Source organism: Cherax quadricarinatus, chromosome 28 (genome assembly GCF_038502225.1).
Source record: "Cherax quadricarinatus isolate ZL_2023a chromosome 28, ASM3850222v1, whole genome shotgun sequence".
Lineage (NCBI taxonomy): Eukaryota > Metazoa > Arthropoda > Malacostraca > Decapoda > Parastacidae > Cherax > Cherax quadricarinatus.
In genome coordinates, this window is record NC_091319.1 from 24,950,208 (window position 1) to 24,962,526 (window position 12,319).

The 12,319-nt window shown below is 39.8% G+C and overlaps 1 protein-coding gene across 2 annotated transcripts in view; it reads left to right on the top strand.

Annotated features, from left to right (window-relative positions):
* Positions 1–12,319, top strand: part of LOC128693167 (mutS protein homolog 5-like) — a 96,785-nt gene that overhangs the window by 11,167 nt on the left and 73,299 nt on the right. For both annotated transcript variants that reach the window (XM_070089485.1, XM_070089484.1), the window contains exons 3-4: positions 8,463–8,795; positions 9,195–9,369. In XM_070089485.1, the coding sequence (XP_069945586.1) occupies positions 8,463–8,795; positions 9,195–9,369 (508 nt within the window). The remainder of the gene's footprint in view (positions 1–8,462; positions 8,796–9,194; positions 9,370–12,319) is intronic.

Sequence of the window (12,319 nt, forward strand, 5' to 3'; positions counted from 1 at the left end):
AAACAACCTTCACCATCACCTGTAACCGTGGGGGACATGTGTACCGGCCCAGAGGTAGTGACCTGTAGGACCACCAAACACCCAAACTCTCTCATGGTTTGGGGGTGTTTCAGTGCTCAGTGTTGGTGAACTCATTGTGCTTCCCAAAAGCCAGTATATGAACCAGTATAATTACCTGGAGTTATTGTGTGACAATTTACCTGAGGCGTTTGACAAGTGTGGGGCTACGGTTTTTATGCAGGATGGTGCACTGTGTCATACTGCCAAATCTGTAGTTTAGTGGCTTAAGGACTGTGAAGTGAGGTTCTTTAATGACTAGCCAGGCAATTCCTCAGACCTAAACTCTATTAAGAACCTCTGGTCAGTAGTGAAACAAAGTTTACTGGGCAAGGGTATCAATTCCATCCTGCAGCTGGAGGCTGCTCTACATGAGGCATGGAATAATATACCTCCCTAAACCCGCAAGAATTTGTGAGAGTCTTCCTACATGGCTGAGAGACGTGATTAAGCGTAAAGAATGCAACACCAAGTATTAAAACCTCAGTAAGTGTGCATATATATATATATATATATATATATATATATATATATATATATATATATATATATATATATATATATATATATATATACATATATATATATATATGTGTGTGTGTGCAGAACAACCACTCTGAAAGAATAGAGAAATTCCAAGTGCTTTCGTGACTACTCACATTATCAAGGAACTATGAAAGTAAAGCATCCAAGGAAGCTATATAAGGGGTCTGGCCAGCACCTCACTATCAGATCCCACAACGGTTAAACACCTGACGCGCGCCGACCCAACTTGGATAGGTCCTTTGCACAACTCACCCCACAAACTATTCTACCCAAGAAATTTTAAAAATTATTTGTTCAGTGTATTATTAAATTCTTCCCAAATTCTATTAATTATAAATGGATCTAATTTATATAAACCAAAGGAAATATTCATATTATTGTCAAAACTGAATATTTCCTTTGGTTTATATAAATTAGATCCATTTATAATTAATAGAATTTGGGAAGAATTTAATAATACACTGGACAAATAATTTTTAAATTTTCTTGGGTAGAATAGCTTGGGGGTGAGTTGTGCAAAGGACCTATCCAAGTTGGGTCGGCGCGCGTCAGGTGTGGGATCTGATAGTGAGGTGCTGGCCAGACCCCTTATATAGCTTCCTTGGATGCTTTACTTTCATAGTTCCTTGATAATGTGAGTAGTCACGAAATCGCTTGGAATTTCTCTATTCTTTCAGAGTGGTTGTTTTGCATATTCTGAAATCACCTGTTTACTGTGATCTTATTGCATATATATATATATATATATATATATATATATATATATATATATATATATATATATATATATATATATATATATATATATATATATATATATAATTATACATATACATATATATATATATATATATAAGAGGGAAGAGAGAGGTGAAGGTTTATAAACTAAAAGAGGAGGCAGTTAGGGTAAGATATAAACAGCTATTGGAGGATAGATGGGCTAATGAGAGCATAGGCAATGGGGTCGAAGAGGTATGGGGTAGGTTTAAAAATGTAGTGTTAGAGTGTTCAGCAGAAGTTTGTGGTTACAGGAAAGTGGGTGCAGGAGGGAAGAGGAGCGATTGGTGGAATGATGATGTAAAGAGAGTAGTAAGGGAGAAAAAGTTAGCATATGAGAAGTTTTTACAAAGTAGAAGTGATGCAAGGAGGGAAGAGTATATGGAGAAAAAGAGAGAAGTTAAGAGAGTGGTGAAGCAATGTAAAAAGAGAGCAAATGAGAGAGTGGGTGAGATGTTATCAACAAATTTTGTTGAAAATAAGAAAAAGTTTTGGAGTGAGATTAACAAGTTAAGAAAGCCTAGAGAACAAATGGATTTGTCAGTTAAAAATAGGAGAGGAGAGTTATTAAATGGAGAGTTAGAGGTATTGGGAAGATGGAAGGAATATTTTGAGGAATTGTTAAATGTTGATGAAGATAGGGAAGCTGTGATTTCGTGTATAGGGCAAGGAGGAATAACATCTTGTAGGAGTGAGGAAGAGCCAGTTGTGAGTGTGGGGGAAGTTCGTGAGGCAGTAGGTAAAATGAAAGGGGGTAAGGCAGCCGGGATTGATGGGATAAAGATAGAAATGTTAAAAGCAGGTGGGGATATAGTTTTGGAGTGGTTGGTGCAATTATTTAATAAATGTATGGAAGAGGGTAAGGTACCTAGGGATTGGCAGAGAGCATGCATAGTTCCTTTGTATAAAGGCAAAGGGGATAAAAGAGAGTGCAAAAATTATAGGGGGATAAGTCTGTTGAGTGTACCTGGTAAAGTGTATGGTAGAGTTATAATTGAAAGAATTAAGAGTAAGACGGAGAATAGGATAGCAGATGAACAAGGAGGCTTTAGGAAAGGTAGGGGGTGTGTGGACCAGGTGTTTACAGTGAAACATATAAGTGAACAGTATTTAGATAAGGCTAAAGAGGTCTTTGTGGCATTTATGGATTTGGAAAAGGCGTATGACAGGGTGGATAGGGGGGCAATGTGGCAGATGTTGCAAGTGTATGGTGTAGGAGGTAGGTTACTGAAAGCAGTGAAGAGTTTTTACGAGGATAGTGAGGCTCAAGTTAGAGTATGTAGGAAAGAGGGAAATTTTTTCCCAGTAAAAGTAGGCCTTAGACAAGGATGTGTGATGTCACCGTGGTTGTTTAATATATTTATAGATGGGGTTGTAAGAGAAGTAAATGCGAGGGTCTTGGCAAGAGGCGTGGAGTTAAAAGATAAAGAATCACACACAAAGTGGGAGTTGTCACAGCTGCTCTTTGCTGATGACACTGTGCTCTTGGGAGATTCTGAAGAGAAGTTGCAGAGATTGGTGGATGAATTTGGTAGGGTGTGCAAAAGAAGAAAATTAAAGGTGAATACAGGAAAGAGTAAGGTTATGAGGATAACAAAAAGATTAGGTGATGAAAGATTGAATATCAGATTGGAGGGAGAGAGTATGGAGGAGGTGAACGTATTCAGATATTTGGGAGTGGACGTGTCAGCGGATGGGTCTATGAAAGATGAGGTGAATCATAGAATTGATGAGGGAAAAAGAGTGAGTGGTGCACTTAGGAGTCTGTGGAGACAAAGAACTTTGTCCTTGGAGGCAAAGAGGGGAATGTATGAGAGTATAGTTTTACCAACGCTCTTATATGGGTGTGAAGCGTGGGTGATGAATGTTGCAGCGAGGAGAAGGCTGGAGGCAGTGGAGATGTCATGTCTGAGGGCAATGTGTGGTGTGAATATAATGCAGAGAATTCGTGGTTTGAAGTTAGGAGGAGGTGCGGGATTACCAAAACTGTTGTCCAGAGGGCTGAGGAAGGGTTGTTGAGGTGGTTCGGACATGTAGAGAGAATGGAGCGAAACAGAATGACTTCAAGAGTGTATCAGTCTGTAGTGGAAGGAAGGCGGGGTAGGGGTCGGCCTAGGAAGGGTTGGAGGGAGGGGGTAAAGGAGGTTTTGTGTGCGAGGGGCTTGGACTTCCAGCAGGCATGCGTGAGCGTGTTTGATAGGAGTGAATGGAGACAAATGGTTTTTAATACTTGACGTGCTGTTGGAGTGTGAGCAAAGTAACATTTATGAAGGGATTCAGGGAAACCGGCAGGCCGGACTTGAGTCCTGGAGATGGGAAGTACAGTGCCTGCACTCTGAAGGAGGGGTGTTAATGTTGCAGTTTAAAAACTGTAGTGTAAAGCACCCTTCTGGCAAGACAGTGATGGAGTGAATGATGGTGAAAGTTTTTCTTTTTCGGGCCACCCTGCCTTGGTGGGAATCGGCCGGTGTGATAATAAAATATATATATATATATATATATATATATATATATATATATATATATATATATATATATATATATATACATATATATATATATATATATATATATATATATAATGTCATGCCGAATATGTAAAACTGGTCAATTAGCAAGAACTCATTTAAAAATAAGTCCTTTCTGAATTTTTCTCTTATACGTTTAAAGACTAAAATGCCGGGAGCAATGGGCTAGTAACCCCTTCTCCTGTATACATTTACTAAAAAAGAGAAGAAGAAAAACTTTATAAAACTGGGATGCTTAAATGTGCGTGGATGTAGTGTGGATGACAAGAAACAGATGATTGCTGATGTTATGAATGAAAAGAAGTTGGATGTCCTGGCTCTAAGCGAAACAAAGCTGAAGGGGGTAGGAGAGTTTCAGTGGGGGGAAATAAATGGGATTAAATCTGGAGTATCTGAGAGAGTTAGAGCAAAGGAAGGGGTAGCAGTAATGTTAAATGATCAGTTATGGAAGGAGAAAAGAGAATATGAATGTGTAAATTCAAGAATTATGTGGATTAAAGTAAAGGTTGGATGCGAGAAGTGGGTCATAATAAGCGTGTATGCACCTGGAGAAGAGAGGAATGCAGAGGAGAGAGAGAGATTTTGGGAGATGTTAAGTGAATGTATAGGAGCCTTAGAACCAAGTGAGAGAGTAATTGTGGTAGGGGACCTGAATGCTAAAGTAGGAGAAACTTTTAGAGAGGGTGTGGTAGGTAAGTTTGGGGTGCCAGGTGTAAATGATAATGGGAGCCCTTTGATTGAACTTTGTATAGAAAGGGGTTTAGTTATAGGTAATACATATTTTAAGAAAAAGAGGATAAATAAGTATACACGATATGATGTAGGGCGAAATGACAGTAGTTTGTTGGATTATGTATTGGTAGATAAAAGACTGTTGAGTAGACTTCAGGATGTACATGTTTATAGAGGGGCCACAGATATATCAGATCACTTTCTAGTTGTATCTACACTGAGAGTAAAAGGTAGATGGGATACAAGGAGAATAGAAGCATCAGGGAAGAGAGAGGTGAAGGTTTATAAACTAAAAGAGGAGGCAGTTAGGGTAAGATATAAACAGCTATTGGAGGATAGATGGGCTAATGAGAGCATAGGCAATGGGGTCGAAGAGGTATGGGGTAGGTTTAAAAATGTAGTGTTAGAGTGTTCAGCAGAAGTTTGTGGTTACAGGAAAGTGGGTGCAGGAGGGAAGAGGAGCGATTGGTGGAATGATGATGTAAAGAGAGTAGTAAGGGAGAAAAAGTTAGCATATGAGAAGTTTTTACAAAGTAGAAGTGATGCAAGGAGGGAAGAGTATATGGAGAAAAAGAGAGAGGTTAAGAGAGTGGTGAAGCAATGTAAAAAGAGAGCAAATGAGAGAGTGGGTGAGATGTTATCAACAAATTTTGTTGAAAATAAGAAAAAGTTTTGGAGTGAGATTAACAAGTTAAGAAAGCCTAGAGAACAAATGGATTTGTCAGTTAAAAATAGGAGAGGAGAGTTATTAAATGGAGAGTTAGAGGTATTGGGAAGATGGAGGGAATATTTTGAGGAATTGTTAAATGTTGATGAAGATAGGGAAGCTGTGATTTCGTGTATAGGGCAAGGAGGAATAACATCTTGTAGGAGTGAGGAAGAGCCAGTTGTGAGTGTGGGGGAAGTTCGTGAGGCAGTAGGTAAAATGAAAGGGGGTAAGGCAGCCGGGATTGATGGGATAAAGATAGAAATGTTAAAAGCAGGTGGGGATATAGTTTTGGAGTGGTTGGTGCAATTATTTAATAAATGTATGGAAGAGGGTAAGGTACCTTGGGATTGGCAGAGAGCATGCATAGTTCCTTTGTATAAAGGCAAAGGGGATAAAAGAGAGTGCAAAAATTATAGGGGGATAAGTCTGTTGAGTGTACCTGGTAAAGTGTATGGTAGAGTTATAATTGAAAGAATTAAGAGTAAGACGGAGAATAGGATAGCAGATGAACAAGGAGGCTTTAGGAAAGGTAGGGGGTGTGTGGACCAGGTGTTTACAGTGAAACATATAAGTGAACAGTATTTAGATAAGGCTAAAGAGGTCTTTGTGGCATTTATGGATTTGGAAAAGGCGTATGACAGGGTGGATAGGGGGGCAATGTGGCAGATGTTGCAAGTGTATGGTGTAGGAGGTAGGTTACTGAAAGCAGTGAAGAGTTTTTACGAGGATAGTGAGGCTCAAGTTAGAGTATGTAGGAAAGAGGGAAATTTTTTCCCAGTAAAAGTAGGCCTTAGACAAGGATGTGTGATGTCACCGTGGTTGTTTAATATATTTATAGATGGGGTTGTAAGAGAAGTAAATGCGAGGGTCTTGGCAAGAGGCGTGGAGTTAAAAGATAAAGAATCACACACAAAGTGGGAGTTGTCACAGCTGCTCTTTGCTGATGACACTGTGCTCTTGGGAGATTCTGAAGAGAAGCTGCAGAGATTGGTGGATGAATTTGGTAGGGTGTGCAAAAGAAGAAAATTAAAGGTGAATACAGGAAAGAGTAAGGTTATGAGGATAACAAAAAGATTAGGTGATGAAAGATTGAATATCAGATTGGAGGGAGAGAGTATGGAGGAGGTGAACGTATTCAGATATTTGGGAGTGGACGTGTCAGCGGATGGGTCTATGAAAGATGAGGTGAATCATAGAATTGATGAGGGAAAAAGAGTGAGTGGTGCACTTAGGAGTCTGTGGAGACAAAGAACTTTGTCCTTGGAGGCAAAGAGGGGAATGTATGAGAGTATAGTTTTACCAACGCTCTTATATGGGTGTGAAGCGTGGGTGATGAATGTTGCAGCGAGGAGAAGGCTGGAGGCAGTGATGTCATGTCTGAGGGCAATGTGTGGTGTGAATATAATGCAGAGAATTCGTAGTTTGGAAGTTAGGAGGAGGTGCGGGATTACCAAAACTGTTGTCCAGAGGGCTGAGGAAGGGTTGTTGAGGTGGTTCGGACATGTAGAGAGAATGGAGCGAAACAGAATGACTTCAAGAGTGTATCAGTCTGTAGTGGAAGGAAGGCGGGGTAGGGGTCGGCCTAGGAAGGGTTGGAGGGAGGGGGTAAAGGAGGTTTTGTGTGCGAGGGGCTTGGACTTCCAGCAGGCATGCGTGAGCGTGTTTGATAGGAGTGAATGGAGACAAATGGTTTTTAATACTTGACGTGCTGTTGGAGTGTGAGCAAAGTAACATTTATGAAGGGATTCAGGGAAACCGGCAGGCCGGACTTGAGTCCTGGAGATGGGAAGTACAGTGCCTGCACTCTGAAGGAGGGGTGTTAATGTTGCAGTTTAAAAACTGTAGTGTAAAGCACCCTTCTGGCAAGACAGTGATGGAGTGAATGATGGTGAAAGTTTTTCTTTTTCGGGCCACCCTGCCTTGGTGGGAATCGGCCAGTGTGATAATAAATAAATAAATAACGTTTAAAGATATATTTTTTCATTAATGTTTTTTTTTTTTATTATTATTCGCCGGTACTCTCCCGGTCCGGGTCTTTTCCAAGTAGTGGTGACCCGGCCTTGGCTCCCTATCTGGGGAGTGTCTCGAGACTTAAGTCTCCCATGGGAGGAGGTACAAGTACCTCCTCATCTTTGGGACCAAGTGTCCCCAGGCCTAGCCACATTCCCCACCCTCACGGGGGTCGTAGGGAGAAGCTAGGCCTCTGGTCTGCCATCTACCCCGCCCCACAAAGGGGCTCGTGGGGATGGCAGTCTTATGAGCTGCAGATGGTAGCAAGCTCAGTTCATTAATGTTAATGTAAATTATTTTTATTTTGCACCAAAAAAATCTTAGAAAACTTACCTAACCTTATTATAACAAGAACAATTTATTTTAGCCTAACCCAACTAAATATATTTTAGATTTGTTTACAATAATTTAATACTAAACAAAGATAGTGAAATATATTTTTTTCGTTAGGTTCAGAATGATTTTGGCGAAATTATTGCATACACAAATTTTCACTTGTCCTATATGGCAAGATGAGCGTTGCTATTTAAGCCAAGATCGCAAGTTCTGCCTATTCGGCACGACATATATATATATATATATATATATATATATATATATATATATATATATATATATATATATATATATATATATATATATATATATATATATATTATATATATATATATATATATATTATAATCTTTCATAGTATGTGTTTGTGTTTTGGTACGTGCGTGGGGAAGGGACGGCATAATGCTGTAACTAGCACTGTATCTCCAAGTGAGTTTCTCCATTTATATACTCAGATATTTTAATATTTTGTAAGTAAACTTTCTCATTGAAAGCATGTATTGAGAGTATTGATTACAGTAAAATGTTTAAACAGTCTACAGGCTTATATACAAAATATATTTATCTTGTGGGTTATTCAGCTGTAGCTTCTGTTTTGTACTATAATAGCTGGGCGAGATGACCATGTTAATATACTGCTTACGGAGGGTATGCTGGCTATCTTGAAAACTCTCATCGCTGTTGGAGTGATATGTTGTGGTTATGAAGAGCGTAAAGATTTCTGTCCGACACTGCTTACCCATCCTTTGTGCTTTATGTCTCTGCAGTTCCTCCCATGACGTGAGCGGATCATTGTGGCCATACCGGAGAGAGACCCTGAACCAGAGTTGTACCTCCACCACGCCGCTGCTTCACAAGAGTCTCCCCTCTGACTACCTCACCAAATCGTCCCCCAACGTACAAGGAACTAACTACTCGGCGTTGTCTGCCAGAACCACCTTCAATACACCATACACTCCAGCCTCAAGAAAAAGAGGACTTTCTTCGAGGAGCAGCAGTAGTCAGTATCCCCTGCGTACCCCAACTCATTTCCATGGTGATAGCACAATATTACTACCAACGTCTGCGAGCGGAGATGAGCACTCTGTTGACTTGCCCAGGTGATGATCTCTGCTGGTGTTGTAGCTTACTGTTGTCTGAGCAATACTGCAAGATTAGGTGCACCACATACTTCTTCTAGCCTGGTGTTTCTTCACTTAATTGGTCCAAATTTACATTGACTTTTTCTGTTATTACACTACAACACGTAAGAAAATTCATTGCTAAATTTGCTGTTGTGTCTTTTTCGGAGGTTATATTTTATGGAAGGAGTAAGGGATTATTTCTATTTCTCTATATACACAGTAAGCTTATTTAATATTTTTAGAATGTCAAGTATCACTGCTAGTTAGTAATTTAGTGAACTGCAGTCTTAATAACCCTCGTGAAATCAATAGACTTTAATCCTAACAATGTATCTATCAGCGATGATTAATACAACCCTAGTGTATGTTACCCAGTGGTACGAGGAGGAAATGGGGGGAGGAAAGCACCTCCATCAGACAAGGAGTAGCCAGCTCCAGCAGCACCAGCGTCACACCAACCCAGCACACCCCTTCTGCCGCTGCTGCTCACTATGACTTGACTCAGGATGATCTTGGCTTACCGGACCTTTCTGAAGACGACATCTCTCAGGTATGTATGTAAACTCGGACGGGAAGAGGTGGGAAGACGTATGCATCAGATATGACACCGATTAACTTAGTCGCGCAAGAAAATTTTTGCAAAGCCTGCAAAACGTAAGCTTGTCCAGGCAAAAGCACTGATAAATGTGGTGAGTGAGGTTAGGAAGCACAACTTCAGAGGTGGTGGAAACAAATACCGTGGTCAGTTTTAAGGCTAGGTATAAAAGGGACCACGAGACAGAAACCTGTGAAGCCGGTGGAGTGTGGTTAAGAGGTTGAACCAGGAGCTGAGACTAAACTCCCTACCCTCTCAACTACGATTTATTATTATTGTCAAAACCAAGCGCTAAATCCATAAGGGTCATACAGCCAGTCAACTACGAGCCGCTGTAACCTATCCTCATTTTTGCTTTAATTTTCTCAAGAAGTTTCCAACGTCAGTTTCTCAACTCTTCCGTCTTAAATATACTGATTTACGTATTCCCAAAGGGATGCCTTTTAAGTGGTTGCCTAAATGTTTTTTTCCTTCCAAGGTTTTCATGTGTATCTTGAAAACGCCTCATCCAGTTGGGAAAGGATCAAGCAACTATTGGTAAATGCAGGTACCTCGAGCTCAATTTTATAGACTATTCCGTATTTGGCTTCCGTGCGAAAGTCTCTTCTCATTGGTCTTTAGAAGAAGGTTTGTATTGTTAATGGAGTGTGTAGTGGTAAATGTACCAATTTTATTTTTAAAATGCTGTATATTTTTCCTGAGATAACCTGAGTATGCCTCATCTGAACGGCTTCAGCCTCTAGCGGCTGATGCATCTTATTAAAATGATGGTGCTCAATAAGTCTAGGTGTTGTAGATGCAAATCTGTCAGTTTCCTAACATAGTTAATAAACCTGAAGTCGTTAGATTCCAAGCAAAAACTGAGGAATGCTTCTCTGACCGGCTTGAAACTTCGAGCGATGGTGGGTTTTGATCGGTGAAAAGTTCGCAGTGATTTTGGGCTGTATGAGTTTTAATTTCGCTAATTTTATTAAACACATTGGTTTCTTTGCAACAAATAGAAAATGCCTCTTCTGGTTGACTTTAAACCTTAAATGTTGTTGTATTAATTCTACTTTTAAGAGACAGGTCTTGGGATATGTAGGTGCCAATCTGTCAGTTTTACTGACTTTTTTTTTTAAATATAAATATTATTTTTGCGATAATTTGTGAAAGCCTCAATCCGATGGTGACTGCCTCCTCCTGCTTCTGCTCACCTGACTGCAGTATATAAGCAACTTCTCCACACACATGCTGCACATTCCTAATGGCTATAATAAGTAAGTAAGTAAGTTTATTCAGGTATACACAAATACAGTTACATAGAATTATCATACATAGCAGCATATGTGTAGAGAACCTGGGATAACCCAAAAAAGTCAGACACATTGACTTATTTCCATTGGGGTCCTTTTACCTTATTATTATAATATAAAGGTTATAATATTTTCTTATTATTCTACAATGAAGATAACATCTTATTATCATACTAAAAAGACTATCTACTACACGAGGGTCATTAAGACTATCTACAATACGAGGGTCATTACTAGGAATAAGGTAAAATTTACACGTATGTTAGCTAAAAAAATAGAAAATCATTCCCCTCCCTTTCTGTAGCTACATTCATCAGACACCTTTTGGCACTCTTCTTGAACTGGTTCATGCTAAGACTGGCTTTGACATGTGCAGGCAGTCTGTTCCATTCCTTTATTGCTGTACAATAAAAGGTGTTTGAAGCCTGGCCACTAACTGTGGGTACTACAAAGTTGTGCTCCCATCCCCTAGTACTATGATTGCTTTGGTTCCCAACCTTGACAAAATTGACAGCAAGATATTCTGGACACTGTTTGTGAGCAATTTTATAAACATGATTTAGCTTCAGTTGTTTTACTCTGTCTTCAACATTCAGCATATCCAACTGCTGTAATTCATCCTGGCCTACATGTTCTCTTGGTCCCAGCCCCAGGATGAATCTTACGATTTTGTTCTGGGTGATTTTCAGTCTATCTTTCAGTTTTTTTGTCAAGGCAGAGTACCATGAAGAGCAAGCGTAATCCATATGGCATTGTATAAGGGCTAGACATAGGGTCCTGCGAGCCTCAGTAGGTAGACACTGTGCTTGTCTATACAGGAACTTCAGTCTGACATTCGCTTTCTTTACTACATTGTTCCCTATCAATTCTCCTGACATGCATGGGTCAAAGGGGATTCCCAGATATTTTACTGATGAAACCAAAGTGATGGGCTCCCCATTACACTGAACATTAAAATTATTTACCCTTCTCAGTTTATGTTTCGTGCCAAAGAGAATGGCTTCAGTTTTCCCGAGGTGTAATGATAGTTTGTTGTCTACTAACCATTTGCTGCAGGACTCCAGTTCCAGTGTTAAAACATTAGCAATATCTTGTGGGTCTTTACCTGACACTGAGCACTGTCATCTGCATACAGTAGGAGTTTGCACTTGACACTGATAGGCATGTCATTGACATAACATAAGAATAATAAGGGACCCAGAATACTACCTTGGGGAACTCCACATCTTATCGGCAGGGGTTCTGATTCCGTTTTGTTGATTTTGACTATTTGTCTCCTGTTGCTAAGGTAGGACTTAAACCAGTCTACAGAACCTATACCGATAGCTTGAAGTTTCTTACATAATATATTGTGGTTGACAGTATCGAAGGCCTTTTGCAGGTCTAAGGTTACCATACCTGTGAGGTTCCCCTTTGACATTTCAGTTCTCAGGTAATCCATCAGATTAATAATGGAGGTGTCGGTTGAGTAGGTTCTTCTAAAGCCCGATTGATAGCTATGGAGAATGTTGTTGTCATTAAGGTACTTAACTACTTGAGAGTACACCGCCCTCTCTAGAATTTTAGATATTATACTGAGTATACTAACAGGCCTATAGTTGCTTACATCA